The following is a 16,266-nucleotide window of genomic DNA, read 5'->3' as shown; positions in this document are numbered from 1 at the left end:
GAGATACTTTCAGTTTTACTGTTGAATTTAATTTTATTTGAATCATTTACGCAGGTAAACGTTCTTCGCCGACGATCCCCCACACCTCTCCGATGGATCGCCACTACAAGTGATGTTGCAATCACAATCTGAAGTCTTGCCGTAACTTCCGGTAGAATTTCCACAGAAACATGAAGAACCCTGCTAATGTACGACGGTTGTTATTAGGAGCAACAAAATTCTGTTTTCTAATGTGCTACTGAATAAAATTCAAAGCTCAAACCTGCAGACTTGCGTACGTGAAGCTCCTCTCCAGACAATATTGAAGACAATTTTTAACCGTTCTTGGTGATGAATTCATGCCATCAGCGAAATCAGCATTCGTGTAACAACCCAATTGACCGGGACTTATTGAAGCTAAATGTTTAGAAAGATTCAAATTTTAACCAAATTTCAATCCAATATTAATTCTTTCGACTTTTTACTCGTATAAACCGCGTAAAAGTTTGAATAGCAGACTGCATTTGCATCACAATTTGCGAAACATGAAGACGACGGAAGAAGATCAGATGGCACCCCACAGAAGCACACACTGTTGTCCTGAAGTGTTTAAATGATAAATTCACATGAAATCAGTCAATTCGATTCTCCGACATTTGTACCTTGACCGTAGCATAGGAAACATTGGAGAGTTTGCACAAGTTTATACAAACGTCCAGAGATGATTCAAAGAAGGTTCTTTGTGTTTCAAATGATTTATAACATCCCATGTATTTGTAGATAGAATTTTCTAGAAGAAAGTTATTATAAACCAAATTAACAATTTGTCTTTTTCAAAGACAACTCAGCAGAAGAAGTATCCAGACCTGAACCGTGCACCTCGATGTCTGCAAACGACATGGTGTTAAAGAGCATGCTGGTCTCTTGTTGGACGATGACGTACCTCGCGAAGATGTTTCCATTATTGGCACAATCAACTCTCATAGCTTCTGCACCAGGCAGAGCGAAATCTTTCCAGCGACCGCAAATTTGATACGTGCTCCGAATACTTGCAGTCGAGTTTTTATCAAAATTATTCGTTAGTCCGACGGCGAAATAGTTCATTAGGGAGTATGCTTGAAACAAAATGAAAGATATCGGTCACGGATTTTGAGAGTTCGAATTTTGAAACGTTACCGGTAGAGCTGGCATAGAGAACAACATACACGATGTTGTACTGCCGCAACAAGTCCACGGCAAACCAGTTTTCGTTTGTGGGACTGCCGTAGGGAGACACGCAGTCACTTGCTTTATTCTCGTCGACGCAGTAGTTTGGAGAGCATGGGAACTTGGGGACCTTCATGTAGGCCGGTTTCAGAGAGGCCACGTTGTCATATTGCAAGAATGTTTCTACCGAGTATTTTTTTTTCAATTTTTAATTTTTGTGTCAGTAATTTTGAATTTTTTAATTTTAATCATTATTTTTAGTATTTAATTTTAATTTACACCAAAAAATTTTTTCATCATGACGTCTGAAGAATTATTAAAATATAACCGTCGGTGTAAGCTTCAACTTCTGCGACAACCACGAATAGAGACTGAGGTAAGGTAACCTGTTCAACTTGAATGGAAAGCTGTAAGATGACAAATCTTGAAAATTTTTCGCCATCAACACATGTAACGTTCATCAGCTGGTAAGGATTGACCACTAATTTCGGTCCTGTCCCACACAAATCATAATTACCCCGCAGGGAACTGTTCACTTTCGCGTCAAAATAATTTGTCAGGCCAGCTACAAAATTCCTCATTTGAGCATCTAATCATTCATTGGATCGTATATCAAAAAATTTCATCAACATTTAAACTAAAAATAAAAAAAGTTATTTTTTATTTATTTATTACTATTAAAGTTATTTATTAATAACTCAAAGAAGTTTTGAAAAAATGTTCAATTTTTTGTAATACATACAGCATGAAACACAAGCTCCTCTGTTGAAAACTATGACATACTTTACTTGGTAAGCATTTACCAGATCAACGACTATCCATTCTGAATATCCGAAAGTTGAGTTCGTCATAACAAGGTTTGTCAAATTTCCATCAACCGCATTCGATGGTTTGGAGCCTTCGTCTGTGGATAGGGTACTCAGGTAGGCTTGTTTATTCAGGGCGATATTTACGTAGTTGGTAGCTGTGTGTGTGTGTGTGTGTGTGTGTGTGTGTGAGTGAGTGTGTGTGTGTGTGTGTGTGGTGTCAGGTTTACTGTTGAAAAGTATTAAATTTATACCGTTTCAAATGTTTCAATATGAAATATCTTTAAAATCAACAGCATTTTAAGGAGTTTTAAAATAAAACATTTGAGGTTATTTTAACAAATCATCGATCTGCTAGTTAATAATTCGTCAATTTCACCTTCAGCAGTTGAGAACATCGTAATAGAGACAGCAAAAAACATGAAACTCTTTTTAAATATCATATTTAAACTTTTTTCAAATTTAAAGACATTCAATACTACATACACATACATACATACACAAAAAAATGAGCCCAGACTCTGGCTATAACTTGGTTTTTATCATCAATCGTTTTCACCCATTCATGGCTTCGAGAATTTTTGAAATACACGCAGTATGTCAAGTTAAGCTACTATTTTAGTTTAGCTACAATTTAAGTTGAGCTACAATTATAAGTGAATCGTTTTGAATGTACACATACACCAAGTTAATAAAAAAGTTTCAAAAAAATAATAATAATGAATACTAATAATAATATATCTTAATATTATTTAGTCCGCACAGTAATAAGAAATAAAATTGTTATAAGCTTGAGTGTTGCTTTTGGCTATTCATTTGCACGCAATGAGCTTCTTAGTATGTAATTGTTTAGGTGTTGAGATTAAATTAATAAAAAAATTTAATTTAAATAACTGAGTATATATCACAAAAATTGAAAAAATTAATAAGATTACGAGATATCTTTTCAAAGGCTGCCAGAATTAAGCAAGTTATAAAAAGTTTTAAAAACTGTGTATAGTGATTTATGAAATGAAAAATTTAATTTAAAAACTGATTTTGTTCCTTTAAATTAAACTGATTTGGTTCCTTTACAAAGAGCGTGTATTTTTACACAGCTTATAAGTACATTCAACAGTACCGTGCATGTATATGTACAGAGCATGTACACGCTTCGTGTGCTTTGTGCTTTTCAAAGCAATGTAGAAATTTGTTAACCCAGCCACAGCTGACATATTCAAAATGTACTTTTATAACTTATATTCGTTAGATTTTTAAATATTCTGAAATTTGTTTGATTAGTTTTGAAAGGGTCGTAATTGCCAAGGGATGAAAATATTTAAGGGACCATCTTATTATTTTACCCGAGCTACTGTCGGTACCGTTATGTTAGTTAGTTTTTTTCTTTATGGATGAAAATAATTGTTACAAACATTTTTGATTAATTTATAATCATAATTTATTTAGTTTATTAAATATAAATAAACAATTTTTATGAATTATTTTGTTGTTAGTTTATATAATTAACGGTTATTGTAGGCGTAAGAATGAAATTTTTACTTCATAAAAGTATTTTGTTAGGTCCCCAAAAGCACTAAAGAAATGTTAATTGCTAAGTGAACACATAAAACAAAATTAAAAAAGATTATTATGTTAAAAGTCTGATCATCTAAAATGTTATCACACAGACACATACACACACACACACACACACACACACACACACACACACACATACACACACAATAAAAAATTATTATGATAAAATATAACATTATATTTAACAATAATTACTGGCAAAAGCTTGTCAACGGTTAACCGAAAACTTAATAAAAAATTGAAATACTTAATAAATTTTACAAAATAAAAATTTGAAAAATGTCAGTTTTAGATGTATATAAAGAAAAGAACTGAATGTAGCCAACTCTATCAGATGCCAACGGCAGATAAGATAAAAAAAATTTCAAATAACCGTAGATACACAATGAAAATGGTAAAAAATAACATTCCCACGGGCAAGAATGAAAGAAATATCACAAAATGTGTATAATAATCTTAACAATATTCGTCATAGAGCCAGTCTGTAGAATAGTTAATTTAATGGTATTTTGTTATCCTCCCTAGAGTTGTTAACAAAGAGAAGATATGAGATCAAGCCGGTGAATGTCAGGATTGATACCCCCGATATGGCGATGAAGACATACAATACGTTCTTTTCTTCACGAACTGAAAAGAAAGAAACATTTTTAATTAATTAATTATTAATTAGTTAATTGCCTTAAATCAATTATTCAATCAATTAATCAACCAATTAATTAATTAATTGCCTTTAATCAATTAATCAGTCAATTAATTAATTAATGGTTTTTAATCAATTATTCAATCAATTAATCAGGCAATTAATTAATTGCCTTTAATCAATTTTATTTATAATTTATTTTCAAATTTCATCTATTACCGTCACAATTCCATTGATCTCTGTTAGCATAGCCACCATTGCACGAGCAACTGTAGGTCCCGATGTTATTCACGCATGTAGAAACAGCCGTGTTGCATATGGTGGCGTCCTTCAAACATTCGTTTACGTCTGCGTTGGTCGAGTTGGTTGTTTGGCGGTTTAATGATTTAAGTGCTTCTTTAGTTTTGAGTAAAATTCGTAACGTTATTGTCAATTATTATGCTAAAAGAGATCTAATTAGTAGTGGTTCTTACACAGACCATAGTCTTCTGAACCACTTTAAACCCCGTTAATAATAATAATAATAATGAAAATAGTCAAAAAGGGTTTTAACAAGCCCACAAATATAAATCCATGAAGAAGTTTGTCTAAATAAAGACTATAAATATTATTCATTAAATGCTGAGAACCTTCACAAAGCCACTGATTTTTATTGTAGAATCCTTTGAAGCAGGAGCAGCTGTAGGAGCCAATCTGGTTGATGCATGTTGATTTGTCGGGATCGCAGGGGTTTGTGGCGTTCAGACACTCATCAATATCTGTAAAGTTTATAATTAATAATAAATTTAATTGATTGGCATTGTTAATAACATTTTTAATTATTATTAATTATAAAAGTATAATGAAATAATGACATCACCTATACACGTGTCGTTAATTCTCCTGTATCCTGATACACATTGGCAGGTAAATGAACCTAGCGTGTTCAGGCAACTTTCGACCGTGCTGTTACAGTTGTGCAACATTTCGGCACACTCGTCAACGTCTTGAAAATAAATTTAACAGGTTTTAACTGCCCTTCAATGGAATTTGAAAGTTTGAGAGTAGTTTTTAGCAACTTATAACTGCTTTTTTGTATCAAGTTATGACATGAGAATCGGTTGAAACCTATGCAGATGGTCTTGTCAGTGGGCGGGTTCTTGTAGCCAGCCATACATAGGCAAAAATAGGAATCGGGTGTAGTTTGATTGCATGTTGAAATAGTTGTATTGCAAATATTTCTGTAACTTGTGCACACATCTGGCACTGAAAAATTTCATAAATAATTTTTATAAATGTGAAAAATTCAAATTGAGAATTTGAGAAAATTGTGAAGAGTTGGTACCGAGAGTACAGTAATCGTTGAAGTATTGTTTCCTGTAACCGTCCTTGCAGTTGCACTCGGAAAAAATTTTTGTTTTGATTTGGAAGGTTGTACATGCATGGATTCCACAATCTCCATTGTTCGTCTGGCAATCTTAGATAAGTTTTAAGTAAAATTTTGGAAAAATTATATCAAAATTTAAGTTATCGTTTGAAAAACACACACACACACACACAAACAAACAAACAAGAAAATTGATAAATGTTGTCAGAAATTTTAGGAATAGTGTTAATAAAAATCATACCAAACCTCTTTTATCGCAAGCATCGCCAGTCCAACCAGCCTTGCAACTTCTTGATGCACATGTCAGTCCAAGATCAAGATTGTTGCCGTCAGAGCAGTGATACATTTCCGAACAGGTTCTGTTCGTCCCGAAAGTGTTGCAAACTAGAAAATAAACAAAATTTTCATATTTATTTTCGGTTTTAATTTTATATTCTCCAAAAAATATTTTCCACAAATTTTATTTACGAGAGTAGCTGTTTTTTCTTGCGACACCGCCACACATTTCAGCCGCGTTACCATCGCAGTAACTGTTGCAACCACAGTTGGACGCCAGTGCATGGTTCCCGATCAGATATCCGCAGTAACATTCCCTAGAATTCTGAACATTTTAAGTTTGTTTGTTTTTTAAAGTTTGATTTTAAAAGTTTGATTTTTAAGTGATTCTGTCTAAAAAATATCATCCTAACCTGGAGATTCGCGTACGAGAAGTTCTTTCCGAGGCAATATTGGAAGCAGTTTTCAATAGTTCTTGAAGAGGCACTGTTACTATCGACATAATCAACATCCGTGTAGCAACCCATGTAGCCCGGGCTTATCGAGGCTGTGGTTTTTCAATGTTACAATCAAATAAAATTGTTCTCAATTTATATTCTACAAAATTTATGAAACTTTTTCACAATTTGTCAATTAAAATTTTTGGCATTTAAAATTGGCAGTGGTCAAATTATTCACTACAATGTGAATGCTTACTTGTGTAAACAGCGTAAAAACTTGTTTCCGGACAGATCCCACTTCCGTCACAGTTTTCAAAACAGGAAGAAGACGGAAGAAGATCGGATGAAGTGCCACAAAGACAGAGAGAGTCCTAATCATAAAACAATTAATCAAATCCGTTTGTGTAGCGCAATTTCTTAAACGCTAGTTCGATTATGTGAAACATTCATAGGAAGAAATTAACAATATAACTAATGTTTCTCTTACATCACGCTTCGTGAAGCTTTCGAAGGCGCATTGTATCAAATTTTTAAACCACAAAATTTTTATTTAAATATTTATTATTATTTGAAATAGCTCTAGGAGTTGGTTACCTTGATCGTGGCGTAGAGAGTTTTAGAATCTTTGCAGAGGTTGACACAAACATCCAGAGATGAGAACTCGTAAAATATAGACTGCACTTGAAAGGACTCGTAGCAACCTTTGTAATTATACACAGGGCTCTCTGGGATATTAATTTTTTGAAATCAAGATTCACAAATTACATCTGGAAATAAACTTTCCTAACCCACTCCATAAACCTCCAGTTCGGCAAAAGTCATATTGATGGCTTTGTTGCTCGCATCTTGTTGGATGATGACATATCTGTAGTAATTATTTTTATTTCGACACTCGACTCTCATTGGCTGTATGGTGAGATTGACGGTGGTGGCCCAGCTTCCGCAGGGATCGTACGTGCCCCTGTTGACGGCGTTGACGCTCGTGTTGAACTTGTTCGCCAGTCCTACCACAAAGTAGTCCATAACGAATGCTACACGTCAGGTTTGGCAATATTAGGTTTCATAGTTGTTAGACTTGTAGGACGTTCATTTGAATATCGAAATAATATATCGTTTGAAATGTTAGTTCAGTGTGGCAGCGGTCGTGTTCGACTGCAAAAAAATCTTTGCTCCTCAGACACAGATTCTCATGTACATACATATTTTCAGCACATGCACATACATATTTCATTCTCACTTCTAAGTAAAAACTCGAAGAAAATCTAAAATTTAAATTATTAAAATGAAAAAACTTTCCAAAACTCACAGCAGCAATCAGTACGGGCGTAGAGAGCAACATACTGCACCTGGTACTGTCGCTTCAGATCGACTACGAACCATTCCTCGATGGTTGAAGACGAAGGACTGTGCGCTAGGAGGCAGTAGGTAGTCTTTTCGCCATCGAGGCAGTTGTTTGGAGAGCAGGCTGAGGAGTTGAAGCTCGACATGTAAGCTGGCTTTCTAAGGGCCACGTTGTTATACTGCAGGATTGTGTCTGGTTGGAAAATTTTGAAAATTTGTTTTAAACGACAAAAACTTATTGTTTGTTGTTTTATATTTATTTTACAAAATTTTACCAGACAAAAATTCAGATTTACCATCGGCGTAGACTTCCAGCTCAGAAAAATGCACGTAGCGATCTGAAGTATTGTAAGCTTGTTCGATTTGTAAGGACTGCTGTATGATGACGAATCTCGAGAATTTATTTCTGTTATTACACGTGACGTTGAATGGCTGAAAGGCAACTGCATATTTGAGGTCAGGACCTATCCCACACAGATCATAATTCCCACGAATCGATGTATTCACTTTCGGGTCGAAATAATTTGTCAGACCAACCACAAAAAAACTCATTCGGTAGACTAAAATTATTTATTGAAAGTTTAAATAGACCAAAAATTAAAATAATTTTTTTAAAACTCGAAAATCTTTTCTTCAAACTCACAACAATCGCGGGAGCAGTTTTTCCTGTTGTACAATGTGATATATTGAACCTGGTAGGCATTTATGAGGTCGACCACAAACCATTCCGAATACCTTAAAGTGTTGGTGGTATGCGCCAAATTTGTTAAGTTTCCGTCAACTGCATAGTAAACTTTTGCACCATCTTGCGAGCCACCTTCGCTGCTCATGTATGGCGGTTTGTTCAACGCCACGTTTACTAAACTGCTGGCTAAAAGTTTATTTTGAGAGTTTAAAAAACTTAGCTGTCGCAATTTTAGAGAAATTTTTTAGTCGTTTCAAGTTTTGAATTTTTTTTAGAAAGTTGAATGTAAATTATATCAAACTAGATCTGTACCTTCCTGCAACACAAGCATCTCCACGAGGCTAGCAATAATGATGACCTTAAACAACATTTCATCAAATTTTTATCGAAAAAATTTAACTAAAATGAAGAAAAATTGGTAAAATCTGAAGTTAACTAACGCTTTTAACACAAACCCGTGCAAATGAACTATTAAGTAAAAGGCATGTCTCAACTTGGCAATTCAAAATAGCACACCTCAGAGCTAGCTAGTCACCTAAATGAATACAATTCAAATAGCTGAATTTAAACAAAGCTATATTATTTCAAAGGCTGTTATAATTACGTTGTCTACCTAGACAAAAGTTCTAGCTATGGCCACATAGAAACACACACTTATGTATCTATCTATCTATCTATCTATCTAACCATATTTATCTATGAATCTAGTTATATATATATATATAAATATATATATATATATATATATATATATATAATTTTTTTTTATTAGTCTTTATTTTTGCAGCTCTGACATACGCAGAACCACTTACAATGTTACAGATATATATTATCTATATATCTTTTATTATGTTCTTCAAATCCTGTGTGTGTGTGTGTGTGTGTGTGTGTGTGTGTGTGTGTGTGTGTGTTGTGTATGTTAGTGTATGTATGTTAAGAACAATATGCTGAAAATACCCAAAAATAGGGCAGTATTAAATGATAAACCCTGGTTCATACAATAAATTGAACTTTCTTAGCAGCGTTTTGGTGCATGCCTGCCTAAGGCAATTGAAGCATGTCGGAGCGTACGTACAAATACATACGTACATTCATATATACATTAGCACATGCACACACGTGTACATGTACAAACATACACACACAAATATATACATACACAAACATAAACACAAACAAACACATGTATATAAATGTGATAGTTCTTTGGTTTGAGCAATTAAATGTGAGAGTATATATCTAATTATACAACATATGATTGTTTAGCTAATGCGCTCACAGTCAGTCAACCAGTCACTTTTTCAAATTATCATTATTTATTATAATAATTATTATTTTTTTTTGATTTATAATAATTTTCGTTCTTCATACATTACTTATATTATATCAAGCTGCGCGTAAGTTTCAGGCATAGACAAAAGTATGACCAAAATTAATTTATTGATAAAAAAATAGTCAAAAATGACCCACAAATATGAACACTAAACTTTTTTGATTTATTTATAGTAGTAGTAGTAGTTGTAGTAATAGTAATATTAGTAGTAGTAATAGTGGTGGTGGTGGTAGTCGCATTAGTTGTCGTCGTAATTGTTGTAGTAGTGGTAGTGGAAGTAGTAGTAACTCTTTTTTTTTAAATTGGTTGCAGTTTGTCTTTACAATTTTTAATGGATTTGTTATGAAATTGTTGAAACGTTACATATTATTCTTGATGTTATTTAACTTCAAAGTGAGTTGCAAATAAGCCTAAAAGTTGCATTGAAACTTTCAACTTTCATTTCAAGACTATACACCATGGCTTTATCAAACTCTGATGTTATTATTCACGTGATGTTATTATTCACGTGATGTTATTATAGAACCTAGACCAAGCATCTGGCTGGCAATGCTAAACAATAGTAGCATGATAATCACACATACGTATTAACTGCATGGCTCACTATTTGAGCAGCCAATTGTTTTCATTAATATGATTTAAAAATGCCGTCTATCAAGGCACAATGCATGCAGCAGTTCTTCTAATGTACAACTACGATGTACGCAAAATTGCTTACATTTCATACCTGACATTCTTAGACTTTTGTCTTATAGGCTGTGCGTAGAGCACACACTACCACACACACGCACACACACACACACGTACACACGCACACACACGCACACATCAAACACACTCCAAACGGAGTACATACACACACGTTGTGTAAGAGTGTATGTGTTTTGAAGAGTTGGACAGCGTTTAAACCAGGCCATTACGTAATTACAGCCCGAGACATGGCATTGCTACCGACTGAGCTAACTCGTTGGCTCAAACTTATAGTAAAGTGCTTAAATGTGCAATGAACGTTTTGAATTATCTTTAGATTTTGAAAAAGTCTGCAGCTAATAGCTTTGAAAAGAATTCAATATGATCACGTAAACATGGAAGATATTTGTTAATTTCAATTTTAAATCATATTTTCTGATACATACACGCATATATAAATGCACAGACGCACACGTATACACACACAGACACAAACATATATACACACATAGACACACACAGACCAAAGTATTTTTTAATTTGAATCATTAGAACCCAAAAAAATCATTTTTTTTATTTCAGGTTTGGCTAAAATAAAATTTTTAAAAATCGACGAAATTTTCGTTGCCTTTCAGCATCTTTCGATCATTCCACAGAAATAAAACTAAACACCAATTAATTAATGTGACGTAATATATATTTTCTCTCTTTTAATCTACTGCCGTTAAATTTCACAAGAGTATCCATGGTATATACTAAAACTTTTCAATAATTGGTAGTAAATCCACACCTCCCGATTAAACTTTGTTCTACAACCAAATGACTGTGACACAAATCCCAAAAGGATTATATTCTGACTTAAGGTAGGGCAAGCAGGGCCTCTATTTCGGAATCTAAACAACACAAAATGGCTGGACAAAAACCAGTCGGTACAACGTTACGAAGAAATTCCGGTTAGTATTAAATCCATTTTACACTTATTGAATTTTTCGAATTTGTTTTAAACTACAAATTACAAATATGAAAATAAAATAGTTACCAATAAAAGCAACAGATATAAATTAATTATGATTAGAAATAAACAGTGTTGATAAACAAAAAATATTAGAAATTAACACAGATAAAATGCCGTTAGGTTAGTTAATTATGTCTGATCATCTTAAAATGATATCACACACACACACACACACGCACACACACACACACACGCACGCACACACACACAGGATTTGAAGAACATAATAAAAGATATATAGATAATATACATCTTTAACATTGTAAGTGGTTCTGCGTATGTCAGAGCTGCAATAATAAAGACTAATAAAAAAAAATTATATACATATATATATATATATATATATATATATATATATATACAGTACCCAACATAATTGCACAATCATCACATATTAAACAAAATTTAACCCACTGATATATTATTTAAATTGATAAAAATAAGTACAAATTAAAAATAAAAATTTGTAAAATATTATGAAAATTTTCGGTACGGTGGTGTGTAGACCTTTGATATTATGTAACTTGGACAAAAGCATCAGTTTCCAACTACTACTACTTCTACTACTACTACTACTACTAATTTAATTAGTATTTAACAACTACTGCAGTTACTATTATTGCAGCTACTACTACAACTACTGCTACTTCTACTACTGCTTTTATTTCTACCAGCTGTTAATTTCAACAGAAATTTATTAGCAAATTACGTGCTATTACTAATCATGGTATCTCTTTTACTAGATATGATTTTTTGATCTCTCGTCCAGGTGGCATCGTTGAAGTTGGGCCCAGTGTAGTCGTAATCCACATTGTCGGCGTCGTCGTTCGCCTTCATCAATTGACGTGCTGTAATTTGTGGCGACGACGTTTGCGTTGTGGTAACGCGAGAGATTTGGCGGCAAGCTAGATGCCGCTTTCACAGGGGTTGGTGGAGATTGCTTGGTGTTCGATTTTGACCATTTTCCACCTATTATTAATATTATAGTTATTAGAGAAATTATTATTATTACTTAATTATTATTACTATTAGTAATTGTAGTAATTTTGGTGGTGGTAGTAGTAGTAACAGTAGTAGTAGTCATAGTAGTAGTAGTAATTATTGTTATAGTAGTATTTGCAATAGTAGTTGTAGTGGTAGTATTTATATTTCAGAATTAAAGCCGACGCTAGAAAATCATATTTATTTTGACAAAACGTTCTATACAAATCTGACAGCGAAGACCAACTTTTGTAACAAATGTAAATGATCAATGAGATGTTTGCCAAGAGAAACACGCCCGCTATCACGACGAAAGCTATCATAACTTGTCTTTCAATTGGAACTGACGAAATTTCAGTTAATATTTTCTTATTTGCAGTTCATAACATTTTTAACATTTTAAAAAATAGAAATTTTAAAATCTGATTTTACTTTTTTTTATGTAATAATAATGTTATTTAAACTTGTCGTAAACGAACCAGAGCAAACATTGTTAATTCGTTCGTACCCGGATGAACACTGGCAAACGTAGGAACCGTTCATACTAGCGCATATTTCTGATGGTTTTTTGCAAACGAGTTTGTTGTCGGGACATTTTTCGGCACCTGGATATATGAATGAAGTGCAGTCATCGTTGTAGTAGGTCTTCATGTACCCGCTCTTGCAAACACATTCCGTCAGCGTTGCAGCCCCAACTTTGAATGAATAACATCTATGAGCTGTACCACAGTTACCGTTGTTAACCAAGCAATCTGTAAAAATTTGTCCGGTGGGGAAAGAGAATTATAAGCAAAAAACATAATGAACAATTAGAATTATGAAGTCTGCAAAGATGGGAGCCGGTCTTAAGAAGAGCAAATTAAATTTAGACCAATCCTCATTAATTTTTACTAGGAAATAACTTGTAGTTTTTACGATATTTTGGAAAAGATGCAAATTATCACGAATATAAAAAATATGAAAAGTGAAGAGATTGATCGGTGGTGAAGTTGAAATACGAATTCATCAAATCTAACCATTCGCATAAACTTCCAGTTCAGCAAATTCAAATTGTCTATCAATATTCAATGAACCACTATCTTGCCACTGTTGAATGATTACAAATTTCGAAAACAACTTCTCATTGGCGCAGTCGACTCTCATCGGCTGACCAGCCGTAAAAACAGTTGTTGGCCACTATCCGCAGAGGTCATAACTCTTTTTAACGATCGTTTTGTTTACATTTGGATCGAAATTGAGTGTTTAGATTCATTAAAACAAATTAATTCAAATTTAGAAGGATTAGGTTTAAGACACATAGAGTCAGACCAAGTGATAATTGAAGAAAGACATGGAGATAGATTAAGAAGAACACTATTGAGATTGGATGGAGGAAAAGAAGTATAAATATAAGAATCTTCAACATTTTCTCGTATTTTTAAATGTAAAACAAACTTTAAATAACTTTTTTTTAATTTAATGCTAAATGTGTTAACGTTGAAAATGTGAGATGTTAAGCGTGCTGAATGTTAATTTGAATTCGGTTAGTTGAGTTTTAAGCTAAGAAGTACTACAAACGAGTATCAAATGTGTGTGTGCCTGTGTGTGCGTGTTTGTGTTGTGGTGATTATTTTGTTATTTTCGGCTTATCCTACGTTTTTTTAAAATAAGTATCTTAATATTTAATATTTCTCATTTATAACAACGATCTGGTGCCTTATATGGTAGGTGAGTATTTTTGATCATTGACACTTTTTTCTGGTTTTTGGTAGGTGCTAACGTGTGAGTTAAATTAGTTGTAAGTAATTGTAAAAATGTCAATATCGGAACATTCAACAACTAAGAAAATTTTTTTAAAGTTGTAAAAATAGTATAAAGATTAAAAATGCTTGTCCAAAAAAGTACATTAAATATGATTCTGTAAGGAAACGTTTTTTTATTCAGTATACAATTTTATATTTGGCATTTTTAAAAATCTTTTTGGCTAATAAATGTTTTAACAAACTGTTAATAATGCTGTTATATGGAAAGTTATAAATCGCGAATAAAATTTTTTAAAAGAGTTAAATGATAGAATATCAAGCAAACATCCAAGGATTGTTTAAAATTATAAATCGCGAATAAAATTTTTTAAAAGAGTTAAATAATAGAATATCAAGTAAACAACCAAGGATTGTTTATTTAAAAATATATCACCGATGCAAATAAATACTCAATTTGAGGAATCAAATATTTAAAAAGTTTAAAAATATTTCTATTCTAATAAAATCATTTAAAAAGAACATTATAATGTAAGTTTTGTTACATTTTAAAGTCTTTCAGCTTCGTTACTCTGAGAGGTTTGCCTTGGCCAGTTGGGATTGGTAGGAGGCAGCACAAGAGGCAAACACGCCTATCAACGTCAGGATGACTGCTCCAAAAACTCCGATGAACGCAAACAAGAGGTTTCTCTCTCCTGAAACTAAAAACGAAGCACGAATTTGTGATAATTAATATTCATGAAACGATATAGCACTCATGCTGTCAAAACTGTCTCGTAGTTGGTTGGAAGATTTGAACAGGTTCGTATCATTTTTTCTTTTCGTTTTAACTTACCACTCCATTCTTTTAATATGGTAATGATATTACAACAAATTTAAAAAAAAACAAAACTTTTACATGAATTATCGAACAAATTTTTTGCTCTAGTCCAAAAACTCCTCGACAATGTTTTCGCATCAAAAAATGTTTCAATGATCATGATTTTAAACTAATAATTTGATATTTCAAACCAAATATTTGCTGCTCTACCTTCACAATTCCACTGGTCTTTATTAACGTAACATATCTGTGCGTTGGTTTAATGCTGCTGTATTCAGGATGTTCATACATTTTTGGTTTAAATTTTTGACACATTACTAACCCGAGCAGACGTTGTTGAACCTCTGGTAGCCAGGTGAGCACTGACAAACGAAGGAGCCAGCAGTGTTGACACAAATTTCAGTGGGGTTCGAGCAGTTGTGCAGGTTCAGTGCACATTCGTCGATGTCTATAAAGTTTCAAGATCAAAAGTATTTTGTACATATTTCCAATAGCTAGGAAACGAGAATCAAAAAAGTACTTTCATCGACGTCTGAATATTTATTTATTAGAGTGCTCGGGCAAATTTTTATTTAATACGCACCTTTGAATGCAACTGCAACGAATGAAAATCGTAAAATATATTCTTATAAACTGTTTGACTCAATTAAACATGGTTCCTATACAAAAAATAATATGAATGATTTGAATCAAACATAAGTATAAATGTATATAATAATGATTAGAAATATTACCATCACATGTCCATGGGTTCTTGCTGTAGAATCCACTCAAGCAGTTACAACTGTACGTTCCTACTTTGTTCACACATGTTGAAGTTCTGTTGTCGCAAGCGTTTGCGTAAGTTGTACATTCGTCCTCTTCTAAAATTAATTTTGTTCGAGTCTGTAAAATATTCATTCAAGCGAATTGATCAAAATTGTTTCAACCTAGGCAGTTATTGTTCACTTGCACGTAGCCGTACGGACATATGCAGACGAATGAACCCTTAGTGTTCAAACATGTCGCCAGCGGTTTGCTGCAGTTATGTTGGCTTTCGAAACACTCATCCACGTCTGAAATATAAAATAAATTGTATTTTCCAGAAAAAAAAACATGTGAACAGATTTTTAACCAGCGCAGTAGGTGTCGTTATTGGGCGGATGTTGGTAACCAGAAATGCAGTCGCACACGTAATATGACGACTTGTCAACACAGGTAGATACCGCTGTATCGCATGCAGTTGGGATGGTTGTACACACGTTCGGCACTGAAACAAGGCGTAACTTTTTTAAATTGTTTTCAAAATATTATTAAAGTTTACCAGATATTTAGGAATTTGAAACAATCGTACTTAGTTTACAGTCATCGTTGTAGAATGATTTGCTATAT

At 33.2% G+C, this 16,266-nt stretch overlaps 5 protein-coding genes across 5 annotated transcripts; all 5 read right to left on the bottom strand.

Annotated features, from left to right (window-relative positions):
• Positions 1 to 42: 42 nt before the first annotated feature.
• HELRODRAFT_163137 (hypothetical protein) lies at positions 43 to 3,205 on the bottom strand (the record flags this gene model as incomplete). The annotated part of the gene is made up of 9 exons (XM_009027101.1): positions 43 to 180; positions 263 to 396; positions 465 to 579; positions 642 to 769; positions 846 to 1,094; positions 1,156 to 1,368; positions 1,514 to 1,774; positions 1,928 to 2,149; positions 3,112 to 3,205. The coding sequence occupies 9 exons, from the start codon at positions 3,203 to 3,205 to the stop codon at positions 43 to 45; spliced, it is 1,554 nt and encodes a 517-aa protein (XP_009025349.1).
• A 1,212-nt stretch (positions 3,206 to 4,417) lies between these two features.
• On the bottom strand, positions 4,418 to 5,921 carry HELRODRAFT_163136 (hypothetical protein; the record flags this gene model as incomplete). The annotated part of the gene is made up of 6 exons (XM_009027100.1): positions 4,418 to 4,557; positions 4,839 to 4,967; positions 5,069 to 5,194; positions 5,317 to 5,454; positions 5,534 to 5,665; positions 5,822 to 5,921. 6 exons carry the CDS (start codon positions 5,919 to 5,921, stop codon positions 4,418 to 4,420), a joined length of 765 nt encoding a protein of 254 aa, XP_009025348.1.
• Positions 5,922 to 6,035: 114 nt separating this feature from the next.
• HELRODRAFT_163135 (hypothetical protein) lies at positions 6,036 to 8,462 on the bottom strand (the record flags this gene model as incomplete). The annotated part of the gene is made up of 8 exons (XM_009027099.1): positions 6,036 to 6,176; positions 6,265 to 6,398; positions 6,548 to 6,662; positions 6,886 to 7,016; positions 7,080 to 7,322; positions 7,598 to 7,825; positions 7,929 to 8,138; positions 8,276 to 8,462. The coding sequence occupies 8 exons, from the start codon at positions 8,460 to 8,462 to the stop codon at positions 6,036 to 6,038; spliced, it is 1,389 nt and encodes a 462-aa protein (XP_009025347.1).
• Positions 8,463 to 12,060: 3,598 nt separating this feature from the next.
• HELRODRAFT_163134 (hypothetical protein) lies at positions 12,061 to 13,479 on the bottom strand (the record flags this gene model as incomplete). The annotated part of the gene is made up of 4 exons (XM_009027098.1): positions 12,061 to 12,203; positions 12,584 to 12,679; positions 12,816 to 13,088; positions 13,353 to 13,479. The coding sequence occupies 4 exons, from the start codon at positions 13,477 to 13,479 to the stop codon at positions 12,061 to 12,063; spliced, it is 639 nt and encodes a 212-aa protein (XP_009025346.1).
• An 838-nt stretch (positions 13,480 to 14,317) lies between these two features.
• HELRODRAFT_95235 (hypothetical protein) lies at positions 14,318 to 16,128 on the bottom strand (the record flags this gene model as incomplete). The annotated part of the gene is made up of 5 exons (XM_009027009.1): positions 14,318 to 14,776; positions 15,218 to 15,343; positions 15,630 to 15,758; positions 15,825 to 15,950; positions 16,010 to 16,128. Coding segments are annotated over 5 exons (634 nt in total), but the record flags the coding sequence as incomplete, so codon positions are not given.
• Positions 16,129 to 16,266: the final 138 nt, after the last annotated feature.

The sequence above is a fragment of the Helobdella robusta genome (genome assembly GCF_000326865.2).
Source record: "Helobdella robusta unplaced genomic scaffold HELROscaffold_5, whole genome shotgun sequence".
In the NCBI taxonomy this organism is placed as follows: Eukaryota; Metazoa; Annelida; class Clitellata; order Rhynchobdellida; family Glossiphoniidae; genus Helobdella; species Helobdella robusta.
This window is presented reverse-complemented; position numbering and strand designations above follow the sequence as displayed.